Here is a 26,866-nt window from a genome sequence, read left to right on the forward strand (position 1 = left end):
TTTTATTAAGTGATAATTATAATTGTTTATTAAAATCATGAGTTCTTCCCATCGACGTCTTGTTAAGGTAAGATTATATGTCGATTTTTTGTTTATTTTTAATTTATAAATGATAATTTTTTTATGTTAACTTTAGGAAATTAATGATATAAAGAATTCTGGAAATGCGGGATTTGTAAATCTTGAATTTAATGAGAGTAATCTTCTTCATTGGGAAGGACTTTTGATACCAGATCGTGAACCATATAACAAAGGTGCTTTTAAAATATCAATTGATTTTCCACCAGAATATCCATTTAAGCCTCCAAAAGTATTATTTTTAACTAAAATATACCATCCAAATGTTGATGAAAAGGGGCAGGTTTGTCTTCCAATTATAGCACCGGAAAATTGGAAACCAGCAACAAAAACGGAACAAGTAATTAATGCTTTGTTGGGTCTTATTGTAGAACCAGAACCAGATCATCCACTAAGAGCGGAAATTGCCGAAGTTTTTATTAATGATAGGAAAACATTTAATAAGAAAGCTGATGAATATACCAAGAAACATGCTGAGAAGATTCCTGAAAATAGATAATTTTTTCAAGTCTTATACGGTTGCTACATTACTCTTTTTTAAATATCTCCTTCGTTTCTTCATCATTCATAATTTTTATGTCTTAATAGTATATTAAATATGTTTGATGACTTATTTGATAAATGTAATTTACTTTTCATATTATTATCAATTTAAATTTCTATATATAATTGGTTAGAACCATATATTGTATGCGTGACACGTATGATATTTATGAATTTACCTACTAATATTCTTTTATTTCTTTGTTATCATTTGGATATTGATTTTGTCATTTAATGTTATATTTTGATTATAAATAGAGATTTAAAATTTTTTAGACTAAAAATTGATACAAAAGAAAATGCGTGTTCTTGTAACTGGAGGTACAGGACTTGTTGGTTCAGCAATAAAAAAAGTATTTTATTATATATATATATATTATTTATAAAAAATAATATTTTAGGTTATTTTAGAAGAAGATTGTAAAGAGGATGAGTATATTTTTATTGGTTCAAAAGATTGTGATTTAACAAATCTTGAAAAAACTAGAGAATTATTTAAAAAACATAAACCTACCCATGTAATTCATTTGGCTGCTAAAGTTGGAGGTTTATTTGATAATATGGCTCATAATTTGTCATTTTTTCAAATAAATATGGTAAGTATAAAAAAATAAAACTTTTATTATTAAATAATAACTGACTCAGGTTAGCGGTTGTCTTCATTTTAAATTAACAATTCAGAGACTCTAGCTAAATGTTATCATCATAGTCAGTTTTCTTTTTACCTAAAACTTTTTATGAGTACACATTGTTCATTGAACTTTAGTTTAATGTTTTACTAAATACATATAAAGTTACTTTGACAGGCTGTCAAACTGCAATTAACTTTTATTAATAAATATTTTTTTTTAGGATATTAATAAGAATGTACTTCAATGTTGTTATGAAGAAAATGTTATAAAGTGTGTTTCATGTTTATCAACGTGCATTTTTCCTGATAAGACAACATATCCAATAGATGAATCCATGATACACAATGGTCCTCCACATGACTCAAATTTTGGATATTCTTATGCTAAAAGAATGATTGATATTCTTAATAGAGGTTATGCTCAAGAACATGGTGTAAAATATACCTCTGTAATACCATGTAACATTTTTGGAGAAAATGATAATTATAATTTAGATAGTGCTCATGTTATTCCAGCAATTATACATAAAGTATATTTAGCTCAAAAAAATGGAACACCATTAACTGTATTTGGAAGTGGTACTCCATTAAGGCAATTTATTTATTCATCAGATTTAGCTAAATTATTCATTTGGGTTCTTAAAAATTATGATGAAATTGAACCAATAATTCTTTCAGTTGATGAGAAAGATGAAGTTGCAATTATGGATGCTGTAAATGGTGTTGTAAAAGCAATGAACTTTACTGGTGAAATATTTAAAGATACATCTAAAGCAGATGGTCAATATAAAAAAACTGCTTCCAATTCAAAATTAAGAAAATATTTACCAGATTTTAAGTTTACACCTTTTGAGGTGGCATTAAAACAATCTGTTGAATGGTTTATCAAAAATTATGACAATGCTAGAATTTAGTTAAATTTTTTTTTTTAATATTATTTACAAATATTTATTGTAAAGATTTTTATAAATTTATTCAACTTTTGTTTTCTAAATAAATCATTTTTGCTAACATAGCATCAAAGCCAGTAGAAGCACTGGTGTCTTGAATTACATTTTTAAATTTATCAAATAAATCCCATTTAACATTGTAATGATCGTTAACTGCAATTGGTCCCAGCATATTTTGTTTTTCATATGTAAAACCTGTTGTTGGTGATAATGATAAACCATCTTTTTTTCCTATTGGCACTCCAAGAATAGAGATACTTTTATCTCTTCCATATTGTATTTCATCTTGTGGTTTAGCATACTCACCCAGTGATTCTAATAAATTGTAAAGAGGAGTTATCTAAAAGATTGATAAAAAAATAAGAAAAAAGTTTTTAAAAATTTATAAAATAAAAAAATTAACAAAAAATTCATTTTAAAATAAACAAATTTTAGATAAGTCTCGCCAACTTATTTCCAGTTTTTGGAAGTAAAGGATTTTCATAAGGATTTGGTAAAGTTGGAACAGGTAATAAAGTATGAAACTTAAGAAGATCATCAGGTTTTGGAGTAGGGAAGACAGGTTTAAGAACTTTTGGTATTTGTTCAATAATATCATCAACAGAAACTTTAGGTTTAGCTGTTGTAAACATAGACATAAGTGGATTAGCAGTAAATGGATTTTTTAATTCTATATTATCAGGTTTTGGAAATCCAAATATGTCTTTTTCAACCTCGTCTTTGCCAAAAAACTTTTCTAAAATTTTTATGGGTCTAGATTTTAATAGATTATTATTATCATTATTATTATTATTATTATTTTTTTCAATTAATGGAAAAATGGATGGAAATGCTTTTAGAGGTTTTAATGGCTCAAATTTGGGATCAACTTGAAATGAGTTGGCGAGTTTTTGGAGATCTGAATAAGCTTTAACCTCAGGAACTGATGATGGTTGATGTTGACGTGGTGAATCATTATTAATTAAATTATTTGGTAATGGTGTTGTTGGAAGTATTGATTTGAAAGGAGAATCTTTAGCATATTTTTCAAAATCTCTTTTAAAAGGTTGTATAAATGGATTAAATAATTTCTCTAATAATGTTGGAGCTTTTGTTGTAGTTGTTGGTTTTAATCCAATCGCTTCTAAAAATGAATCTGGATCAAACATTGATGCTTTTTTTTTCTCTTCATACTTTTCTGCATACTCATACATTTTTTTGTTATTTTCAGCAAGTTCAAACATTCTTTCAACTGGTGATAATATTGGTCTTATGATAGCATCTGTGTCAATATCATTCATTGATGGATAACTATTTCTTTCAAGAATAGGCATATCACCACCTCCAAAATTATAACCTTCCGGTCTATTAGAAGCTAAAATTATTATTAATGGTATGTAATTTATTTATTTAAAAAAAAAAAACCATACCATAAAATGGTTGTTGTGTTAATACATAAGAAATTAGATAAAATAATATAAAATATTTAACTTTAATATTCATAAACATAATAAATACATAGATAAAAATATAAACAATTACTGTTTGTGTTATTTAACAGGAAGATTTTATATGAAAATTTTAATAATTTTAATTTAGAACTTTAAATATAGGTCAATCTAAGTAAATATTTCTTTTTTATTACATTGTTTCAAAAGTGAAATAATTTTACTATTCAATATTCAACCTACTTTTTAAAGAATATATTATAATTACAAACAATAACTTAAATGAACTAAATAAAAATTTCAAAAAAGTATAATAATTATATTAATAATTCACTATTTATAAGAAGCTTCAAGTCTATTTAAATCATTATTCCATAAATCTTTCCATGTCGATGATTTTAAAAGATCAATTTTTTTCTTCTTTTCTTCAATTTTTTGCTTTAGTTTTTCATTTTCTGTTTCAGTAAATTGGTAAAGTGAAATATTTGTTAGGTAATTATAATCTTCTTGATCTTTTTTTAATGGATTAGAAGAAAATCCATTTAATTTTAATTTTTCTATTAATTGACTCTTTGATTTATTTACCAAAGACATTCTATTTGACAAAATATTATCTATAAATTGTTTTTGATTTTTATAATATAATGATTGCTTTGATAATAAATTTATCTCATTTAATAATCTTTTTTCATATAAATCTTTACGAATATCAAAAAATTCATTAAATATTTCACCTGTATTTTTAAAATGTTTTAAATTATTATTAACATCAAATAACATCATATTTTTTGTGCTAATAGTTTTTTTTAATGTTCCTAACAATCCTTTTTCTACATTTTTTTTACCATTTAAAATTATTTCAAAATGAACATCATTATTGCTATGAAATTCACTATATGACTTTAAAATTTTTTTTTCATAAAGAGGTTGAAGAATTTTTTCTTTAAAATCATTTGTCCATATACCAATTGGAAGTTCGGTAATAACAACCATAAGTGTATCATTTAAATGATTAATAGTAACATTTGCCAACCCATTTATATTATATGTTCCTTTTTTAGCAGTTTCAACAATTGTTCCTTTAAAATTTCTATAATAAGGTACCATATCTATTGGTTCTTTTCCATTAATCATTAATCTTATATTATTAATTATATCAGTAGGATTGTAAGGAAAAATACTAGTACTCCATCCTGTAGCAACTCCTTTTCCACCATTTACTAAAATTGTTGGTATTATTGGGACATAATAAACAGGTTCAATTATTTGATTTTCTTCTTCAATATATTTAAGTAACTTATCATCTTCTTTTGGAAATAATAATCTTGTAAGTGGATTTAAAGATGTATGAATGTATCTTCCACTTGCAGAATCATCACCACCACAAGCTCTTGTACCAAATTGTCCAATTGGTTGGAGAAGATTAATATTTCCTGTACCTACAAAATTTTGAGCCATCTTAACAATAGTAGATATTAAAAAATCTTCTCCATGTCGGTATAATGTATAGTGTGCTGTAACTCCAGACAATTGATTAACTTTTATCTCATCTTTTTCAAATTTACTAAACATTGTATAAATAATTTTTCTTTGACTTTCTTTTAAACCATCTACTACACTTGGAATAGAGCGTTTAATGTCATATTTAAAAAACTCAGCTAACTCATTTTTAGCAAAATCAGCAATTGAAAGAAAATTACCATTTGAAGTATTAGAAGGAAGATAATTTTGAATCATAACCTTTCTGTCAAATGTTAAATTTTTATTAAATGCTGATTTTATTGATAAATGATCTTCTTCATTTGTACATGTATAAGTAATTAAATTTTTTTCAATATCTTTAAAATACTCTTTAGCTTCTTCTTTTGTTGATGTTCCAAGACCTTTATAATATTTTATTTTGTAATTTAAAAAATCTTCTTTTTTTTTTGAATTGTTTAACCATTCATCAAATTCAAACTTATTATAAAAATTAATTGTCTCACCTTTACATCTTACTTTTACTAATGGTGTTTTAAGTGTTTGAATAAATCCAGATTCAACAAGTTCAGGCCAAAATTTGTGAAACATATTTATTACAAGACCTTTTATATGTATACCATCTAAATCTTGATCAGTAAATAAAATAATTCTTCCATAACGTAATGAATTTCGATTACTAGCAATTGAATAATCAATGTTTTTCTTGAGATTAATAATTTTTATAATATTTTGAAACTCAACATTTTTAATACAATCTTCAAAAGATAAATTTCGAGCATTAATACTTTTACCTTTTAAAGGAAAAACACCATAAAAATCTCTTCCAATGACAGAAAAACCAGAAACAACCAATGCTTTTGCTGAGTCACCTTCTGTAAGAAATAAAGAACATTTAGATGAATTATTGGTTCCTGCATGCAAAGCATCCTCTAACTTTGAGAGAAAAACTTTTTTATTTTTTATCTCTTTTTGTGATGGTAATATTTTTTGAGAAGATAAAATGGATTCAGGAATAGTTGATGTTTTTAAAAAATCAGAAACAAATGTTTGAGGAATAATACACATTGATCCAAATTCAGAAACTCTTGAAGTAAGTTGTTCTTTTGTTTGTGAATTAAACGACGGATTTTCAATAAAACATTTAATAAAAATATTAATATGATTTTTAATATGAAAACTTCTTATTCTTGTTAAATCAATTTTGTCTTTTAATAAATTTACAATATGTGATATGATTTGATTTGCTATATAATCCACATGACTTCCACCAATACGTGTAACAATATTATTTACAAAACTAACTTGTTCAAATCCCGAAGTTGATTGAGAAATATATATTTCCCAACGATCTGTTTTAAAACATTTTAAAGTTTCTTTCATTTCTGATAAATGTAATTTTACATAATCCTCAAAATTTGATACGTTAATAAGTTCTCCATTAAATGAAACTTTAACTCCATTACACGTTCCAGCCAAATCAAATGCTCTTTTTTTAAGAATACTGACAACGTCATCATTAATACTACTCATATTGAATCTTTGTAAATCTGGAATAAAACTTACTTCAGTATAATCTTCATTTTCTAAAAAATCTATATCTTTAATGATTGGTGGATCACTTCTGGACATATTATCATACCATGTCTGTGAAAATTTTTTTTTTTCTTTTGAATCAAAACAAGTGATAGAAAATTGTTTTGAATAGATATTACATAATTTTGCACCATAACCGTTTCTACCACCAACAATTCTCTTTTTATTATCATCATAGTTTGAAGAAGTTAGTAAATGACCCATAACTAATGTGGGAATATAAACATTCATAGATGGTTGAAATTGAATGGGGATACATTTTCCATTGTTGCGTACTACAATTTTATTAGAATCAACAATAGAAATATCTATTCTTGTCATATTAGGATCTCTTTGTTTATTATCAGCAGCATTTACCAAAATCTCGTCAAATATTTTTAAAAATCCGGGAACATATGAGGTCTTACATTTTATCATTTGACTAATATTATCATTATACAAAAACTGATTACATGTTACCTCTTTGGTTGATCCAATATATGAATCAGGTCTTAAAAGAATATTTTCTCTATGATTTTGTTTTTGATATTTAGTTATTATATTACAAAACAACCTTTTAAAACATCTACTCCTAGATAACATTTTTAAAATACTTTTAATATGAATCATTAATATTAGTTAAAAATATGATTGTGGAAAGTTAACACATGAAATTTATTTAATAGTACAAAAAATTAATTTATTAGTCCTCATCTTCACCAAATTCATCTTCAGAATCACTTGCCTTCTTCTGAACTTTAGCTTTTAAAAGTTTAGTTGCATTCTTAAAAACACCATTTGTATTCTCTCCACAAACAAAACATTTTTTGTTTTTTCTAAAGTTACTAATAGCACATGATTGACAAAAGAAATGTTGACAATTAGTAACTACAGGATTATTAAATTCTTTTTCACAAATAGAACACTCTGTTGGAAGAGCATCTTTTTCATCATCTCCTTTTATAACATATTTATCATCACTATCTTTATCACCTTGATTATTACAATCATTATCTATTTCCCACCCATGTTTGTAGTCTCCACGGTCATGTAAAAATTTACATGAATCCCCAAAAGTACAAAAACCTGTCTCCTTGTAGTCTTTACATACATCCGGAGCATAGTCAACGCGGACTGAAGTTTTTATGTATTTACTAGGACGCATATCTTAAGTTCCACTGTATCCACAGTAATGTTTTAATTAAAAAATTTAATTTTAAGAAATAAAAAACTATAAGTTACACCAAATAGTAACTAAAAATTTCAAAATATTTATTTTATAATTGTGAAATAATCTAAAATTAAAGACAATTTTAGTAGTTACAAAATATAATAAAAAAAGAAGCAGCCTTAAAAGTAATGGTTATAAACAGTTGTTGTTATCTTATTAAAATCATTCATAGTAGAATGAGATAATAAACAAAAAAGTAAAACTTTTGTACACTTATATTTAAATATAACAAGACTTCTTGGAGTAATGTTTCCATGTAGAAATATATCAAGAGATTACTTGTGATTTCTATGATAGTTTTAAAAATTAATGAAGTTTTCTATAGTTTTTAATTATACATAGATAAATTTCAAACAATACTATACAAATAAATATAAACATAACAAAATAGTAAAAATTAATCTGAGATTGAGATTATGGTTATCAAATTTTTTTTATTTTTTAAATAGGAGATAGTTATTATAATTTTCTAAAAATTCAAAGCTAAAGTAGTCTTCTTAAAGTAAAATTAATGGCTTTATAAAAATTTTTTTGTATATTATACAGAAAGTTAACATAGTTGATATTATCACTTTAAAATGTGCAAAAATACAGAATAGTTTTTTTTTAAACAGATAAAACTTAACTAGTTTCCTGATAAATTGTAGCATTGTCAGATAACTTATAATATTTGACTAAATTTCTAATAAATTAGTGTTGAAATTGATTTTTTGTATATATACTGAGAATATTTGATAAAAGTACTACTACTGTGATTTATTTGTAATTTTAACTAATTTTTAGTGATAATTATTTTTTTAAAATCTTATAATAACACAAAAATTAGTTTTCTAACTAATATATAATTTGCTTTTAAAAACATTACCCTATACATATTATCTAAAATAAAAATTTTTTATAAAATTGATAAAAACACTTTTGATACAATAATATATATATTAATTAAATGGTTGTTTGACGTTCCATTTTCAATGTACTTTGATTAATTTTAAAGAAATAACCATATGATTAAAGACCTACAATGATAGGGAAATAGCAATAAACGAAACTTTTAAATAAATCTTAACACGAAAATGAATATCAGTTTGGTAATATAATAATGAGTAGCAGAATTTTTATGTTAAATGGAATTTATTAAACGTGCTGGAGCTACTATTTCTTTCCTTAAAAATTGTTCTCCACTTTTTGGGGGAAAGAGAAATATTTATGCTAGTTGGATGAAATGTAGCAGTAAAGCTGCAGCTTCTCAACAATTTGAAACGACTACTAATAATTTAGAACTTCCTGAATTTATAAGAGAAAAATTAGAAGATCTTCAAACAGAGATTGTGTTGTCACTTTTGACACATGATGATAATACAATTGGATCTTTTGGTTCATCAACTAACTCTTCCATAGACAAAGGAAATAATTTTACAAGAAATTTAGAAAATATGGCAAGGCATTATTTTAATCAAGGAGGAAAATTATTTCGGCCAAAAGTTTCTTTAATGATGGCTAATGCTATGAATCAACATACTGGAAATGGAGAATTGATTTCATTAAATCAATATAGAATCTCAATAGTTTCAGAAATGATTCATACAGCTTCTCTTGTTCACGATGATGTTATTGATAAAAGTGATATAAGAAGGGGTACCCCAACAGTTAATGCTTTATGGGGTAATAAAATGGCTGTATTGGTAGGAGATTATATTTTAGCAAAAGCTACACAAATTCTATGTAGTATTGGAAATCCTGTTGTAATATCTACAATGGCAAAAATTATTGAAGATCTAGTACAAGGGGAATTTATGCAAATTAATAGTAATAATTCATCAAATAAAGATAACGCTGAAGTTAGATTTCAGCATTATTTAATGAAAAATTTTTATAAAACGGGAAGTTTATTTGCCCATAGTTGTAAATCTGTAGCAATACTAGCTGGGTGTAATGAAAAAGATCAAACAAATGCTTTTGAATATGGTAAAAGTCTGGGACTTGCATTTCAGTTAATAGATGATATATTAGATTTTTCTGCAACAAGTGAAACTTTAGGAAAACCTGCAGGAAATGACTTGAAACAAGGTCTTGCAACTGGACCTGTTTTATATGCAGCTTTAAAGTATCCAGAATTAAATGTTTTAATAAATAGGAAGTTTTCACAAGAAGGTGATGTAAAAAAAGCTTGGGAAATAGTAATGGTTTCTGATGGTTTAGAAAAAACAAGAGAATTAGCAGAACGTTATTGCCTTTCAGCAGTTAGGATTGCTAGAAGTTTACCAAATAATTTTCAAATGAGTGAACGGCTGGCAGATGTTGCTATAAATCAGATTAACAGACAAAATTGAAGTATATTGATACATTTGAATGTCATTATATCAAATGAATAATAGGGAAATTTTTTTTAGATAACGTTTGTTGTTATAGATAGGATTTTTTTTTTGTAAATAATAATATATTATTTTTTGAATAAACATTATATTTAAATTATAATATCATAAATATTACATTATTTTTATGACTTGAAATTATATTAATTTTATAATGACTTCTGAAACAGAATTTGGTTATATTGAAGAAGTTCAACCTGGTGAATCAGTGACTACAAAAAAATCTAGTTATAAAGTAATAAAATTGTTAGGAGAAGGTGGATATGGAGCTGTTTATAAAGTTCAAGATTTAAAAGATTCAAATAAAAATTGTTATGCAATGAAAATAGAAAAAAAAGTTCCTAATAGAGAGCATCCAAAATTAAAGATGGAAGTTGCTATATTAAAATTATTAAATTTGGAAAGAGGAGCACAATCTCATTTTGTAAGACTTGTTGATAGAGCTAAAAAATCTAACTATTATCTTATTTTAATGGATCTTGTTGGTCCAAATTTATCAGATTTAAGGCATGCTATGGCAAAAAAACATTTCTCTCTTTCAACAGGTTTTCATGTAGCAGTACAATGTTTAGAAGGATTAGAAGATCTTCATAAATGTGGTTATATACATAGAGATGTGAAACCATGTAATTTTGCTTGTGGTGCAGGTACTAGAAAAAGAATTGTATGTTTATTTTATTAGTTTTAAAAAATTTTTTTATAGGTTTATCTTTTGGATTTTGGTATGGCTAGAAAAATTGTTAATGAAAATGATGAAGTTAAGTCACCAAGAGAAAGATGTAGATTTAAGGGAACTGTTAAATTTGCTTCATTAAATGGTCATAAAGGATTTGAATTAGGAAGAAAAGATGATATTGAATCATGGTGTTATATGATAGCTGATTTGATAAATGAAAATGGTTTACCATGGAAAAAAATTCAAGATCGTCATAAAGTTTTTGCTGCCAAACAAGCTATTCGCCAAAATTATGAAGCACTTTTTTCTAACTTTAAATTTTCCAAAGATTATGGAAAAGTTTTGGAATATGTAGATAGTCTTTCTTATCCAGATAAAGTAGATTATTACTTTATTTATGAAATGTTAAAATTAATGACTGAGACAGAAAGTATTAATTTAAATACAACACTTGATTGGGAAGTTTAATATTTTGTTATAAAAAATATTTTTTACTAACGTCAATACTTTTATAAGGAATCTCGCTTTTAAATAATAAAATATATATTTACAAAGTACAGTTAAACATTATATACAAAGTTTTATAAAATAAATACATCGAGACATTGAAATTCAATTATTTAATACTTTTTATTAGTATAAATATTTAAAAATATTGAAACAAATTTGAAATAAATTTACATAAATTTAAAAATATAATTAAAACTTTGATAATAACTTTTTAAAATATAATTATTAAATTTTTCTTAATTTAAAATATTATTAAAATACTGTAATATAGTACATGCTTACTCACAGAAATTATTTACTTCATACTTGATATTAATATCTATTATTTGTTTTTAAAAAAATATAATAAAATTTATATAAATAACCCAAATACATAATAATATCTTAAATTAAAATAAAATAAATAATATAAATTTTTTTATGATATCTAAAATATTGAAAAATAAATTAAATGTGTTTTTTGTATTAAAAAAATTGAAATAATATACAAAATAAAATGATAAAATTTAAAGTTTTATGGTATATATTTTATAACTTTAAATTACATTTTTCTACTATATATAGTAAGTTATAAAAAATACATTTTTTAATTTGTTTAAAAGAATAGCATTTATATGTTTTAATATTTAAAAGTAAAAAATTATAAATACAATTAAGAAATACCATTTAGTTATCTCTTTAGTAAAACTTTAAAAAAAATATATTTAATTAAAAGTTTTAAGTAAAAAAAAAATATATAAATTTACTATTGCTTTGTTTTTCATTCAAAAATTATTTTTTTTTTTTTATTGTAACAAATGATTAATTTTTGTTGATTGTTTGTAAAAATAATTTTTTGACAATATTTTAAATCATATTATATATTTAAAATGTTATTTTGATTTTAAATTTTATTTAAAAGTTAAAGCTATTTTAAAGTTCTTAATGGTTTCTAATGATTTTATTATACACTTTAAATAATTTACAAATAAACAACATCAACTGATATTTATTGTATTGTTATTATTATATTGAACCATTGATGGGTAATAATATTAAATCATTATTATTGATAAGAAAAAAGAGAATTTAATGGTTCTTAAGTGAAAGGAAAAGAATAAGAAAACAATTTTTATATAAATGCACGTATGCTATCAATTACTACAATTTTAAAAAGAAACTTGTCTTGTTCTTGTAAAAGAAAAGTATTAAAATACGTTTTATGAAAGAGAATCATTGAAAATATAGAAGATATATATTTATAAGATCTGGAGAGAAGACTTTTGACAGCTAACAGAAAAGACAAATTAATTGTTTTGAAGCAGTTTAAAATCAAATATTGATATTAAAATAAGTGGTATTGAGATAAGTGAGTAATAAATGAAATTAAAATACATACCTCTTTATGTTTATCGTCTAGTCCAAAAAGATTTCTGTTTCTTTACAACAATCTTTCTTAAGATTTTGATATAAAAGAAGAGATAACTTAGTTTAAAGTTATTTTTATTATTTCTATTAAAATGGAATCTAGCACTATTCCTGTTCAATCTGAAGCCGCTGGAGTATGGGATTGGCCATTGCAACAGGGTGATGGTGTTGTTAAAGTTTTGAATACCAAACATAAATTTGAAGTTGGCTTGGAATGCCATTTTTTTACTCCAAATGAAATTGAAGTATGTCATTTTTTACATATACTAATTATTTTATTTTAGGTAAAAGTTTCTGGCAATGAAGTTTTAATTTACTGTCACCATGATTCAAGAAATAATGAATATGGTTCAGTAAAAAGAGAAATTCATCGTGCATACAAATTACCAAATGACGTTGATGTAACTACCGTCAAATCTCATCTTTCAAATAGAGGAATCTTAACAATTACTGCAGACAAGAAACATTAACTTTTTTTTTTAATTTGACTATAATATTTGCATAATTGTTTATTAAAAATTCAAACTACTAATTTTAACTTCTTTAATTAGGTAGTTTTATTAAAAATATAATAAAAAAATTTTATTCTAATATTATATTATATATGTAAAAATTATTAAAAAAAAAAAAAAAGAGTAGTGTGACGAAAGAATGATAAAAATCTTCGTGTTTTAATAATTGTGATTCATAAATTTATAAAACTGGTATATTAATAATTTTTTTTTTAATTGAAATACTATAAACAGTGTAAAAATTACAAAAAAAGAATCTCCTTTTTTTCTATTCATATGTTCAATTATTTAGTAATTTATATTCACCTATTTATTCTTTTTTTCATCGTTGATTATTATACAAAAATTTGACGTTTAAAATTAGTAAATAAATTTATTAACAATTCAATCAAAATTACAACGTTAAATAAAATAAGAGAATAATTAATATTAAAATAAATTAATTATTCTCTTTAGAAGTGAACTTTAAAAATAGCACTAATCTACTTTTAAAATTTTTAATACAGTTACCAGAGTAAGTTTATTTACTAAATTTTTGAATGAAGACATTGTCGACCCAGATTTTCAAATACATTATTTCTTTAAGTAAAGTGACCATTTTTACAGTATAAAATAATGATAAGATTTGTTAATTTAGATTATTTAATAATACTAAACTATTAGTAAAATACAACAAATATTGTATTTTAATTATATATAAATTAAATTATATTCAATGATTTAAATTTTGAAAAATAAATAATACATTATTTATATGAATATTTATTTTACCAATTCATTATAAAACAATAAAATATTAAAAAAATATCAAAAAAAAAATAAATATTTTAAGGTATAAAAGATAATATAACTGGATGGATGGAAATAAATAATAAAAATATAATTTAAAAATATATATAAATCATGAAAAACATGAAATTAACACATACAATAATTAAATAATACTATCAAGAGTTTTACAACAAAATATGGATGGGTGTGGAAATATTTATAAAATATCCACTTCTTATCATGTCTTGATCATCTCTTTCTTGATTTTAACATAATCTCTTTATATCTAGTACATTTTAATATAATAAAATTCTTGTATTTACAATAAAATAAGGAATACAATCTGATTTTCTTTCTAAATTATTGACCTATGATATCTAACTAAAATATCTTCAAACATAATTTAGACTATTTACAATTATTTTAATATTCATTCAATCTCTATTTTTAAAAATTTTCTTTTCTAATTATTTTTGCTTGAGGCATTTTTCACCTTCGGTTACCCTGAGGTTATTACAATTGAATATTTCACCTATTGACAGGTTGAGTTTGCCGTTAGCAAAATTTCAACAATCATATTTTAAATTATCATTTTATCATATTTATATTTTATCCTTTCCTTAAGGCAATCTAAACCCAGAGGGTTGGTTAGAATATCATAAACTTTTGAAACTTAAGTGCCGGAGGCATACACTAAATTTGAACTTGGTATACTAGTTAGCTTAACTTTTTGTTAAGTATACTTCTTTTTTTTATCATATATACCTTAAGATAAAAAAGAATGAATGTGAGTATAAAATATAATAAAAAGTATTTATCAATCTTATTTATTGCCATTATCATTTATAATTTTAATGATATATTTTATAGAATATACAGTTAAGAAGTATACCGCTTCATAATAATGGAATAAACAATATTCATCCAAATCAGATGAGAAACACATCATCTGTTTCAACAGTTCCAACACAACAATTTCATTACATGAATAATCAGATGAATGATTATATAATAGAACCAAATACCAATCAAAATCTTGGAATGATTAATATTGGAGAGAATCAACAAATAACACCCCGATACATTGTTTCAAATCATCATCATTCTTCAACATCAATAGTAGAAAATCAAATATTTAATACTACTAATCAGGGAACTGTTGTATATCCAACTGGAAATATGACTAATATTAACAGTACTATTACAAATAATAGAAACAATAATAATCTAGGAAACGGGTATATAATGAATTTTATTGGAAATCAACGTACCGACAATTGTGATTCATCATTTATATCAATTAATCAATATCCAACACAATGTATGCAAATGAATCCTAATAACAATGAACTTGTTGTTACACATTACCCTAATAGCATGAATTCCTCACCAGATCATCAACAAATTATTAGCCCAGATATGAGACAGTCTCAAAATAATCATATTATAAAATTAGAACTTGATAATAATTCTGGATATTCTTTAAAGATGAATAATATTATTGAAAGTGATCGTGATCATTCTTCAGATGAAAGTTATGTTAGTGAACAACAACCAAATAGTGTTATTAGAAAATTAGTAAATGTTAAAGAAGAATACTGTGAAAATAATAATTCAATTTTTCCTCAAAATATTTCACATTTACAACATCAATCTCATCAAATTCCGCAAAATAATAATATTGTCGGAATTCAAAGTATGAGCTCAGTCACTCCATCAGTATCACCAAATCCTTTAGAAGTTTTTTGTTCTGTTCCAGGAAGATTATCTTTATTAAGTAGTGCAGCAAAATATAAAGTTACAGTTGGTGAAATTCAAAGAAGATTATCTCATCCTGAGTGTCTTAATGCATCAGTTTTAGGAGGAATTTTAAGAAGAGCAAAATCTAAAGATGGTGGTAAATCATTAAGAGATCAATTAAAAAAAGTTGGTCTTTCGTTACCAGCTGGTAGGAGAAAAGCTACTAATGTTAATTCATTAACGGCTCTAGTTGAATTTGAAGCTCTTCATTTGGCAAAAGATTTTAATCATATTTGTGAAAATGATTTTCCAGCAAAACAAATTGCAGAATATATGATTAATAGTAATTTAAATAATAATGATATTCAAGGAATACAAAGAAAAAAAAATATGATGATGGCTGCAAAAACTGTACTTTCAGAATTTAAAGAACTTCTTAATAATGATAGAAGTCCCTTATGTACCTCAACACCTATTCCTATTTTAGATCCAAGTATTCAAAAACATCTTACACATTTTAGTATGGTAAGTTATATATATATTTTTTAATTTTTATTAATTTTTTTTTTTAAATTAGGTAACACACGGATTTGGATCTCCTGCAGTTCTTGCTTCATTAACAGCAATAATGAATTGGATAAATGAGAGTATGAAAGTTCTTGAAATGAAAAGTTAAATATTTTTATTTATTATATTATTATTTTTAAAGTATATTATATATGTATATTTTTTTTCTACTATATTGTAACATAAATGATAATTAAAATGATAATTTTTCTATTTGTAACACATAAGTATATATTTTATATGATATATTAATTAAAAAATTTACTCATATTAAATAAAATATATATAAAAATACTTTATTAAAGTCACAAATAAAAAGTATAGAATTTTATTAGCAATAACCTTTTATTTATTTCACATAAACTATTTATTATCAAATTTTTTTTTTTTCTAATAATATAAAAACTTTATACAATAAAATATGAGAAAATTATTAATTTATTCGTAAAATCTTTATAAATTTTGCAAATATTAATTTTTCTTTTTACTATGAGTAACTTTTAAAGACAAGAAAATTTTATAAATATACTAAAAAGAAGAGGTAACATAATTTAAAAATGTATTACAAAAATATTAAAGAAATATTTTCCTCTGAGTTGTAAAAAATTTATCAAAATATTTACATTTTAAATAAGATATTTATTTTGAAAAATCTTTTTTTTTGCATGACTATTTATCTTATTTGAACTTTTATATATTTATCTGAGAAAATTTTATTTTAAAATGAAAATTTTTATAAATATGAGTAATTTAAATGTTTTAGAATATAATAAAAAAATATTTTTTGATTAATAAAGAAAAAATAGAAGTGTAAAAAATGAATTTAGTTGCCAAAAACATAATAAATAATTTGATAGCATTTCTATTGGGATTTTAATTTATTTTATCACAAAAGTCATCACCAGACTTAATTATATATATATATATATATTATAAATAACATAGCCTTATCATTCTTAATAAAAAATTTCAATAAAAAAAAAAAAATTGGTGTATTAAGATTTAAAAGAAATAAAATGCATATAAAAAATTTGCTTTCTATAATATATTTTGATATTTATTATTAAGTTAATATTAAGAAATATTAATGAATCTAATTTTCATAAAATGGTTTATAAATTAATCAAAGTTATAGTTTTAAAATACTCTAGTACAGTAAATATTATTCTTCATTTTAACAACATTATTTTTAATTAGAAATTTTAAAAGCGATTTAAAAAAAAATATTTTTAATTTTCAAAATAATTGTGTGGTTTAAATAATTTGCTAATATTAATTTATTTATTTATTTTTCAGTAATTTAGAATTCTATTTTACAAGATTTATTAATTATTATCAGAATTTATACATTAATTTTTATGCTTATATATTAAAAATTAATAAATTATTTATTATTAATTACAATACACGTATTTTTAATAGTAACATTTTCTAGTTTTAATATTTTTAAAAAACAAAATTACTTATAATTCCATTTAATAATAGATTCTAATTATTTTTTCCTTTTTTTTTATAAACTATAAATCTTTTGTCTTATTATGATATCAGAAAAAAATAATTTAGTAAATTATTTAAAAGATTTATTATTTTTATTTTATAAAAATATTTTTATAACTTAAAATTTTTTTAGAAAACTGTAATAATTCATTGTTTAAATAATGTTTTAAATATATTTCAATTTAATGACAAAAAAATTAAAATTTTATTTTTTAATTTTTTTTAGATATTTTTGATACAGTATATTTTTATTACAAGCTAATTTAATTTAATAAAAATACAGTATATTTTTATTCTATTAAACCATTGATGATTAATTAGAGTATACCATTTTTTTTTTAATATTTCCTTAAAAAAGTAAATATCATAAAAAAAAAATTTTTTTTTAAGAAATTACACACAACATTATATATAGTTATGGACACTTAATGAAGTGTTAAGGATAGAAAATGTTATCTTATATAAATTAAAAATAATTTTTTTAATGAGAATATTTCATAATATATTTTACTTTTTATTCATCTAATCTTTTTTTGAATATTGATACTAAAAAAAACAAAATATATTATTTGGAAAGTTTATTTTATCAAATTTATCATTTACAATTATTTATATAAAATATTAAAATTTACAATTATAAAAATATTTTAAAAATATAAAATTTTTTTTTCAGTAAAATGAATACTAATATCTAATGATAATTAACGCCTCCATAAAAATGAAAATTGAGATATATTTTAACTTTTTCACAGTTGTAAAATAACTTCATTTTATAATTAATACTTTTTAACTTTAATACTATTAATTTTTTGCCTTTTTTATGCTTTATATGTATATATCTGTTTTTAAAAATCACGCTATTTCATACCTAAAAACATTAAATTTTATCTTCTACAATATCGTGACTGATTACAGTTTCATTTTATAAAAATAAAATAATACAGAATATATTATATATTTTATATATCTAGTTAAGTAGTTAAAATTGAGGATATACATCTTGTTATCTTTTTTTTTATAACAATATCTAAAACAATGCTACTTTAACTTTTTAAAGAATTAATTTAAATTTATTGCTACTAATTAATACCCAAATGTATTTCTTAATGATATATGTCCAGCTGATAATATAACTTAAACTAATGAGAAAAATTGTTTTATTACTCATTTAAGGATATTCAAAATTAGAATCCTTTACATAATAAAAGATGCATAAATGAATATTTATTTTTCATTATATAATTGTTTTTTTTACTTAAGATCATACTTTTATATTCTTGAAATTTAAATTAAACATTACTGAATGTAAAATGAAGTACTTTTCATATCACCGAGTGGGGGGTGTCAGTTGATTCTTTTTCATGTTCTCATATGACATAAAAATGTTTTTAGTATGTATATTTTATAAAAATTAAAACAGTAAAGTAAGATATTATTGCTGTAGTTTTATTTTTAATAAGGATTAATAGAAACAAAAAAACTATAATCATTTAATTCTATCATTTCTAAGCGCTTTATTTTATTTCTTAAAAAAAAAAAAGATAATGTTTCTTTAATTATTGTATAAATTATTTTAATAATATAAATACATATTCATTAAAAATATATCTTGATATTAATTATAATGGACATTATTTTAGAGTAGTTTTAATTATCGTATAATGATTACGTAAATTAAAATGTTTATATTGTTTCATTAAATTTTACGTTGATTAAACTTTTTTTTTTACACATTAAAGTAAATTTTAAATTCTATAGTAAGCCTATTTTTGAAAAACAATTTTTAATGAGATACTAAAAGCTTTTCCATAAATTATTTTATAAAACAATATTTTATTTTAGGTCAAAAAATATTAACAATATGAAAAATAAAAAAGACCCTATAAAAAATATTTCTTATAAATCATCTTTATTTGGTTGTAAGATCCATTTAATTATTGTTTTTATTTTATCAATTCTTGTTTTTCAATTAAACAATGTTGTTGAAGGAAAATTAAATAAATGGGATCAAGCCACAGCACTTTGGGGAAAAAGATCTGTAGATACATTAATGTATGACTACGATTTTCAACCTGATATTTTATTAACAAATGGATATTATATGGCAAAGAGACCTTCTAAAAATTGGCAACAAATGAATAGTTTATGGGGAAAGAGAAGTTCAAAGTGGGATAATGCTAATGCTTTATGGGGAAAAAGGTAATAAATTAAAAAAAAAAATTTTTACAATATTAAAAAAATTAAATTTTTTTTTTCTATAGAGCTACATGGAAAAGTGCAGATGGTTTATGGGGTAAACGTGCTTCAACCTGGAATAATGCTAATGGACTTTGGGGACGTTAATTAATATAATTGTTTTAAAAAAAATATTGAAATTTAATTAATTTTGTCTCCCTTTTATAATTTTTTATCTACTTTTATATCCAAAGCGAAGTTATTTCAAAAATTATTTTTTAAATACATAATGAAATATTTTCATGCTAAAGTTTAAAACTTTCTGATGACAAAAATATTATTTAACAAATTAAAAAACAACTTTTTAACAATATAAATATATATATAGTCAATCAGTACTTATATATTAATTTTCATTTATATGATTATTATAAAATTAACATTATCTTGATGATGATTGGAATCAGTTATTTTTCTTATATTGTAACGACACATTCAGTGGTAAAAATAAAGTTAATTTTCAAATATAATTTGTTAAACTTATTTTTTTTTTTAATAAAAAAGAAAATTTTTTTTTCCCTCTTAATTAGAAATAATTTAATGTATTTTGCATATTGAAAATATTATTTAAAGGTATTCCTATCCATTTAATATACAATTATACTTCTATTTCAATTAATTGGTATGCATTTTTGTATTATATTTTTATTTATAGTTACAATTATATTGTCTTTTAAAATATTATATCATCTTTCAGTTAATGTATAAGTCATCCTTTTTTTTTACCTGATTTTAACAATTTGTATGAATTTTTTTTTTATAATCATCATACTATACAGTAGTATTGTGTCAGTTGCTTATTACCAAGTATGTTCAATATAAGATAAGAAGCACCGTCTTTTTAAATCCCATATATATATATACATCTTTTTCATTATTTATATACACCATTTTAATTACATTTTATTTTCATTTTATGACTAATTTTGTTGTTTCTTTTAGATTTAATTACTAATACCATTCTGTTTTATTGAATTTTTTTTTTCAAATTTATTATGAGTAAGGAAACTAAAAATAAATCTGTTAATAATAAAACGGTAAGTATTTGTATAATATCATTATTTTTAATTTTTTTTTAGGCTATTAAAAAGACAATAGAAAAAAAAAAGAAAAAAGATCCCAATGCTCCAAAAAAAGCATTATCTGCTTACTTTCTTTGGTTGAATGATAATCGAAATACTATTAAAAAACCAGGTATGGGAGTTGCAGATGTAGCTAAAGCCGCTGGTTTAATTTGGAGAGGAATGGAGGCAGAAGATAAAGCTAAATGGGAAAAAAAAGCCGAAGATGATAAGAGGAGATATGCTTCTGAATTGGAAATTTACAAAAGGAAAAAGGAAGACAATTAAGTGTGCTGATCTTTTCTGATATAAAAATTCTCTATACTATTAAATTCTGGTAGGGTGATTTTTTTGGATAAAAATATGTAAATAAATTTTTGTTTATTTATAAAAGTGTTGATTTTTTATTATAGTAGTTTTTTAATTATTAGAAGGAAATAGTTTCTTTTTTTATTAAAAAGAGTTATCATAAATGTTTTTTCAAAATAAAAATATGTTAATTTTTTAAATAACCTAGAAATTAAATTTTTTTGTATTAACATTTTTAAACAATGAAATAATTTGTATAATGATAAGAAGTATCATTTTAAAAGTATAAAATAATTTTTCATAAGTTTATTATAACAAAAAAAGATAAGAAAAATTAAATATATATTGAAAAAAATTAGTAGCATTTCTAAAAATAAAGGTAAAAGAAATAAATAACAAAAAATTGTAGAAAAGACTTTTAATAGATGCACATGAAATATTTAAAATAAAATTTAAAAAATATGTAAATTGTTTAAAAATGTCTTTTAAATAACAATAACAACTATCACTTAACTGGTGTATGATGTATAATGATATCATTAACTTATATGAAAAATAAAAAAGATAAAATTTTAAACTTTAAATGAAATCACAAATTTTAAATGTTTTCTGTATCCAGAATCTTAAAAATTGAAAAAAAATTATTTTTAAAAACAAGAATTTGATTCTTAAAATTTTGTTCCTAACAAAAAACTTTTAAAAAATTAATTGATAAAAAAAATGTTAATTACATTCTTTAAAATAAAAATACTAACAATTTGATTTCAAAGAAAGATGGGAAAAAATTTAGATCATATAATATTAATTATTCTAAAGTTTATCTTAGTTTTAAATAAAGTTATAAAAGAATAAAAACTTAAGAAAATTTTAAAATCTTTAAATTTTTTTAAATAAGAACGATATTAAGAATTGAAACTAAAATTCATGTTGAAGCATAATTTATAAATCACTTTTAAATAAATTTTCAAAAAAATATTAGTAATAAAACTTTTAAATTTAGAAATAAAAATAATTTTATTCTTGTAATATAAAAGTTATTTGCTTTAGAAGTCTTTTATTAAACTAAAAAAATCTTATTGACAGCCTTATAAAGTATGGCATTTTTTCAAAAAAAAAGAAGATATAAAACATTGCTGTTAAGGAAAGAAGAAATATTCAAACAGTTAAGTAAATATAGGGATTTAATTCTAAAGATATGATAAGATTTAGAACTTTATTGGTTCTCTAGGATTTGACATGGAGAATGATATGTCAACAAACAAATTAATTTATCAAAACCGGAAAGTATCAATGTTTCTAATATTGTCTTATTTATCACATAAAATTAAAATAATTATTATGTAAAAACTCCAGGTATTTTATGCATATTTTCTTTATCAATTTTTTTAATGATTATTAATTATTTTATATTTTGTTAAAATTTTTATTAATTTCTACCTTTAGTTCTATTTTTTTTTTCACTTTACTATACATTTACACAAATGATAAATAATTTTTATTATACATCAAAATGTTTATCAAATAAGTAGTGCCCTTTAAAAGTATAGTTGTATTATAAATGTTAAAAGTATCATAAATAGTGTAGTGTATTAAAACTTTGATAACATTTTAATGATGTTATATATACCATATACACATATATTTAATGATGTAGTGATAAAAATAGCACTATATATAAGTATAAAAAGAGAGATTTTTAGATGAAATGAAGTAGTAATTGGAGATAAAAATATTTATTCTCTTTTTAATCCTTTTCTTATTTAATTGGTTCTTTCATGAAACTAACTAAAAGTAAACTAATTTGAAAAAGAATTTATAAAAAGTATGCTTTTTTTTTAATACATTAAAAAGCATGTTGTCAGAAATGTCAATTTGTTGTAAGAGATATGCTAAAAATTGAATCTGAAATTTTATATCTGTTATAAGGAAATTGAATATCCATATATATGTTTTTTAATTAACAATATCTAGTAAAAGTTATATCAAAAAAAATAAATTAGCCTATAAGATTTGTTCACTTTTTTATATAAATTTTAAAAATTTTTATTAAAAAAGCTTTTAGAAAAATAAATTTTTGTTTTATTAAAAATTGTGATAGCATTTATATAATTGAAAAATTTATGATTGACTTTTAGGTTGATTTTAAAAATAAATAAACTTATAAACATTTGATAACTACATTTATTTATTTTATGCCTAAATAAAATAAACGTACTAAGTCCAAACAATTTCTATTATCTATTGATAAGTATAAATATCTAAATTGTTATTAAATTAATGGTATAAATAGTAAATAAATTTTAATGGATACTTTTAATGTTGTATTAATAATAAAGTTTATAGAAATATCTCCATTCATTATTGTATTTATTGAATGTTTATAAAAATAATATAATAATAAATAAACATAAGTATAAAAAAAAAACATAATAAAGTAAATGTTTATGATATGTTTTATTATTTTTAAGAAAAACTCTTGATAGTAAGTTTCATACATACAATATTAAAAATTTTTCCTATTTATATAATATATTAAATAAGATTTAACCCATTTTTTTTTACATGATAAGAAAAAAATATTAGATACGAAATGAGAAAGTTGAAGGTGGCGCCTGTTGATAATGATGTGCTTGAAGAATTAATGATGGTGGTTGCACATATTCAGTTGCCGTTGGAGTTTGATTAGGTGAAATTCCACTAGTATTAGATGAAATCGTAGTTAAATCTTGTATAGAAGAAGCACGTGATTGACAAGCTGATGTCAATCTGACTTCTGCAATTGACGGGGCATTTTTAGTAGCAGATGTTATAGAAGAATTTCTTCTTTCAGGTGGTGGTGGTTTCCAATTGTCACGAAGACGTACAGATGTTGATTTTATAGGTTGATTAATATTTAACGGTGATATTTGTCTTGTTAATGTTGTTGAAGTTTCACAGTAATCATTTAATACAGATGATAATTGATCTATTTGTGATATAGTATCACTTAAAAAAGAAGAACATTTTATTGTAGTATTGCCTTCATCAACTGACAATGCTGAATCCCCGCCATAAAGTGAAATTGGACGTACTATTGAAGTACTATTATCACATAAATCATTTGATGAGATAGAAAGTGAATTAAAGCCAGATGTCTGAGTATTTGGTGGAGATCCATAAAAAGAAGAAGTCATTGATTGTCTTCCAGGTAATGGTGGTTTACCTAAATTTGTATTTGAAGAATTACTAATAAATGTTGATGCTGTTAATGTTGGTCTTTGTAATGTATGTTGATGTGGTAGTATTAATGTTCCATTTGTTGAAATGGCACGAAGATTTGTAATAGATTGATATTTACTATTATCTGATGACTCAGTATTCCATGTTGCTATACTAGCACTAGGTGATGGAGGCCTACATACAGTATGTTGACTATTAGAAATTGAATCACTTAAATTTTGTTGTGACTTTCTTAAAGTAACAGATATACGATTATTCCAAGATTTTTCAGAATTATTTACTAAATCATCTATAGTTACAGCAACAATTTCATGAGAATTACAATTTGTTAATGTACGTTCTAATGAATCACGTATTTCTTTAAAATTGCGTCCTTCCTCTATCATGTCAACCTGAACACTCTAAAAAGAATAATTAAATTATTTCATATATATAATTACAAAGAGAAATTGATTAATAAATATATATAATAAACTTTTAATATAATTACCATTGCAGGGATGATTGAATTGACGAACATAATAAATTGATTCCTCTGATACATTAATGCATCAATACAACCATTTTTTTGTTCTAATTTTATATAATCATTAAATCCTTTTTTATGTGAATTTTTTGATTTTTTGAATAATCTCCCGTATTTTCTTTCAATATCACCGAATTTTGTTTTTGAAATTTGTGTTTTTTTTTCTAATTCTCCAATAAAATGTTCCGTTAATGATGAGGCTAAACTTTTGATATGATTTTCAAAAGATCTTTGACGTAGACAAAATCGTGTTAAATCAGCTCCAATATCTCTAGATGCACCTTTCAAATTATTTGCATGATCACTAATTTCTTGAATAGAATCTAAAAAACTATTTAAAGTTGATGCAGTATTATTTAATGAAGATACAAGTTTCTTTGCCTTGGTACATGCATGTTCAAAAGCAATAGATGTTGCCTAAAAAAAATAAATATATATTATTTTGTAATAATTATTTATATAAAATTTAAAAAATTTATTTAAAAAATAAAAAACTAACCTTTGAATCACACAATAAAGAATTGAACAAGTCAAAATAAATTAAAGAATCTGATGTCATTATGATAGGTCTCCACAACTCATCGAATGCTTTGCGTCCTCTTTACACCAAGTATTTAAATATATACGTATGAGGGAATATAATAAAAAGATAGTATGGTTGAGAGTAAAAAGTGATGTTGGGGTGGCCTATGTTTTGTGTTAATGCAGATGATTTCAGGCAGGCGTGGCCAAATCTCTACGCCGCGTTCGGAACAATTTGTTAAAGTTGATATTATGTATTATAAAAGTATGGCAAAATAGACCAGAGATAATACAATCCTCTTATTTTTTTATATAGTTTACTTTAATTTCTAAAAAAGGTAAGCATTATCAAAAAATAATAATAAAAAAAAGAAGTTTTTATAATATCATATATAATATTTATTTCAAATAAACTTAACATTTACCAATTTTATAAAGTTTTAAATAAAGTTTTTATTTTAATACATGTGCAAAATCGGTAAAACTTAACAACAATATAAGAGACCTTTAAAAATACCAGTTTATTTATTAATATATTTATATAAAAAATAATGAACAAAAGAAAGGAGGAGAATAGTGTAAAAAAAATTAAAAGTTGAAACTACTTTAGATAAGTATAAAGTAATTTATAATTAATAATTGAAGAGATAACAAAATGGGATAAATAAAATTTTGATAAGCTGGAAAGTGGCATATTAAATTATTTGAACGAAAAAAGTACATAACTATACTATTTTATTAAATATTGTGACATTGAATCGGCATACCACAACATTTACAAATGAAAAATTTATTATAAATAGTTACAATGATGATAATAGACAAATATGGCGTAAATTTAAAAGTGTAGTTAAAAAAGAATAAGAAGAAACCACAAAATTGTTTTCAAATGCAACATAGTTCTTTAAAATAAAACCACTTACGTATATTAACAACTTTATCTTAAGATGCAAATCACAAATAAGTAACTTATAAACAAATATAAAAATATGTGCTTAAACTTTATTTATTACATAGTAATATTTTCA

The 26,866-nt window shown here is 22.4% G+C and overlaps 12 protein-coding genes across 12 annotated transcripts; 8 read left to right on the top strand and 4 right to left on the bottom strand.

The window, feature by feature from the left end:
• Positions 1 to 37: 37 nt before the first annotated feature.
• On the top strand, positions 38 to 577 carry SRAE_2000032700 (Ubiquitin-conjugating enzyme E2 L3; the record flags this gene model as incomplete). The annotated part of the gene is made up of 2 exons (XM_024651144.1): positions 38 to 67; positions 137 to 577. The coding sequence occupies 2 exons, from the start codon at positions 38 to 40 to the stop codon at positions 575 to 577; spliced, it is 471 nt and encodes a 156-aa protein (XP_024504850.1).
• Positions 578 to 920: 343 nt separating this feature from the next.
• Positions 921 to 2,166, top strand: SRAE_2000032800 (GDP-L-fucose synthase; the record flags this gene model as incomplete). The annotated part of the gene is made up of 3 exons (XM_024651145.1): positions 921 to 974; positions 1,023 to 1,217; positions 1,474 to 2,166. 3 exons carry the CDS (start codon positions 921 to 923, stop codon positions 2,164 to 2,166), a joined length of 942 nt encoding a protein of 313 aa, XP_024504851.1.
• A 61-nt stretch (positions 2,167 to 2,227) lies between these two features.
• SRAE_2000032900 (Hypothetical protein) lies at positions 2,228 to 3,690 on the bottom strand (the record flags this gene model as incomplete). The annotated part of the gene is made up of 3 exons (XM_024651146.1): positions 2,228 to 2,542; positions 2,709 to 3,556; positions 3,612 to 3,690. 3 exons carry the CDS (start codon positions 3,688 to 3,690, stop codon positions 2,228 to 2,230), a joined length of 1,242 nt encoding a protein of 413 aa, XP_024504852.1.
• Positions 3,691 to 3,962: 272 nt separating this feature from the next.
• SRAE_2000033000 (DNA topoisomerase 2-beta) lies at positions 3,963 to 7,286 on the bottom strand (the record flags this gene model as incomplete). Its single annotated transcript, XM_024651147.1, has 1 exon — positions 3,963 to 7,286. One exon carries the CDS (start codon positions 7,284 to 7,286, stop codon positions 3,963 to 3,965), a length of 3,324 nt encoding a protein of 1,107 aa, XP_024504853.1.
• A 100-nt stretch (positions 7,287 to 7,386) lies between these two features.
• Positions 7,387 to 7,848, bottom strand: SRAE_2000033100 (Ring finger protein 113A; the record flags this gene model as incomplete). Its single annotated transcript, XM_024651148.1, has 1 exon — positions 7,387 to 7,848. One exon carries the CDS (start codon positions 7,846 to 7,848, stop codon positions 7,387 to 7,389), a length of 462 nt encoding a protein of 153 aa, XP_024504854.1.
• Positions 7,849 to 9,038: 1,190 nt separating this feature from the next.
• SRAE_2000033200 (Decaprenyl-diphosphate synthase subunit 1) lies at positions 9,039 to 10,244 on the top strand (the record flags this gene model as incomplete). The annotated part of the gene is made up of 1 exon (XM_024651149.1): positions 9,039 to 10,244. The coding sequence occupies one exon, from the start codon at positions 9,039 to 9,041 to the stop codon at positions 10,242 to 10,244; it is 1,206 nt and encodes a 401-aa protein (XP_024504855.1).
• Positions 10,245 to 10,440: 196 nt separating this feature from the next.
• On the top strand, positions 10,441 to 11,430 carry SRAE_2000033300 (Protein kinase domain and Serine/threonine-/dual specificity protein kinase, catalytic domain and Protein kinase-like domain-containing protein; the record flags this gene model as incomplete). Its single annotated transcript, XM_024651150.1, has 2 exons — positions 10,441 to 10,950; positions 10,990 to 11,430. The coding sequence occupies 2 exons, from the start codon at positions 10,441 to 10,443 to the stop codon at positions 11,428 to 11,430; spliced, it is 951 nt and encodes a 316-aa protein (XP_024504856.1).
• A 1,541-nt stretch (positions 11,431 to 12,971) lies between these two features.
• Positions 12,972 to 13,349, top strand: SRAE_2000033400 (Alpha crystallin/Heat shock protein family and Alpha crystallin/Hsp20 domain and HSP20-like chaperone domain-containing protein; the record flags this gene model as incomplete). The annotated part of the gene is made up of 2 exons (XM_024651151.1): positions 12,972 to 13,124; positions 13,164 to 13,349. 2 exons carry the CDS (start codon positions 12,972 to 12,974, stop codon positions 13,347 to 13,349), a joined length of 339 nt encoding a protein of 112 aa, XP_024504857.1.
• A 1,594-nt stretch (positions 13,350 to 14,943) lies between these two features.
• SRAE_2000033500 (Transcription factor AP-2) lies at positions 14,944 to 16,578 on the top strand (the record flags this gene model as incomplete). The annotated part of the gene is made up of 3 exons (XM_024651153.1): positions 14,944 to 14,949; positions 15,033 to 16,427; positions 16,480 to 16,578. The coding sequence occupies 3 exons, from the start codon at positions 14,944 to 14,946 to the stop codon at positions 16,576 to 16,578; spliced, it is 1,500 nt and encodes a 499-aa protein (XP_024504858.1).
• A 3,249-nt stretch (positions 16,579 to 19,827) lies between these two features.
• Positions 19,828 to 20,309, top strand: SRAE_2000033600 (Hypothetical protein; the record flags this gene model as incomplete). The annotated part of the gene is made up of 2 exons (XM_024651154.1): positions 19,828 to 20,165; positions 20,228 to 20,309. 2 exons carry the CDS (start codon positions 19,828 to 19,830, stop codon positions 20,307 to 20,309), a joined length of 420 nt encoding a protein of 139 aa, XP_024504859.1.
• Positions 20,310 to 21,196: 887 nt separating this feature from the next.
• On the top strand, positions 21,197 to 21,550 carry SRAE_2000033700 (FACT complex subunit SSRP1; the record flags this gene model as incomplete). The annotated part of the gene is made up of 2 exons (XM_024651155.1): positions 21,197 to 21,238; positions 21,281 to 21,550. The coding sequence occupies 2 exons, from the start codon at positions 21,197 to 21,199 to the stop codon at positions 21,548 to 21,550; spliced, it is 312 nt and encodes a 103-aa protein (XP_024504860.1).
• Positions 21,551 to 24,150: 2,600 nt separating this feature from the next.
• SRAE_2000033800 (IRSp53/MIM homology domain (IMD)-containing protein) lies at positions 24,151 to 25,875 on the bottom strand (the record flags this gene model as incomplete). The annotated part of the gene is made up of 3 exons (XM_024651156.1): positions 24,151 to 25,191; positions 25,281 to 25,733; positions 25,816 to 25,875. 3 exons carry the CDS (start codon positions 25,873 to 25,875, stop codon positions 24,151 to 24,153), a joined length of 1,554 nt encoding a protein of 517 aa, XP_024504861.1.
• Between the last annotated feature and the right edge of the window lie 991 nt (positions 25,876 to 26,866).

This window comes from Strongyloides ratti (assembly GCF_001040885.1).
Source record: "Strongyloides ratti genome assembly S_ratti_ED321, chromosome : 2".
NCBI lineage: Eukaryota > Metazoa > Nematoda > Chromadorea > Rhabditida > Strongyloididae > Strongyloides > Strongyloides ratti.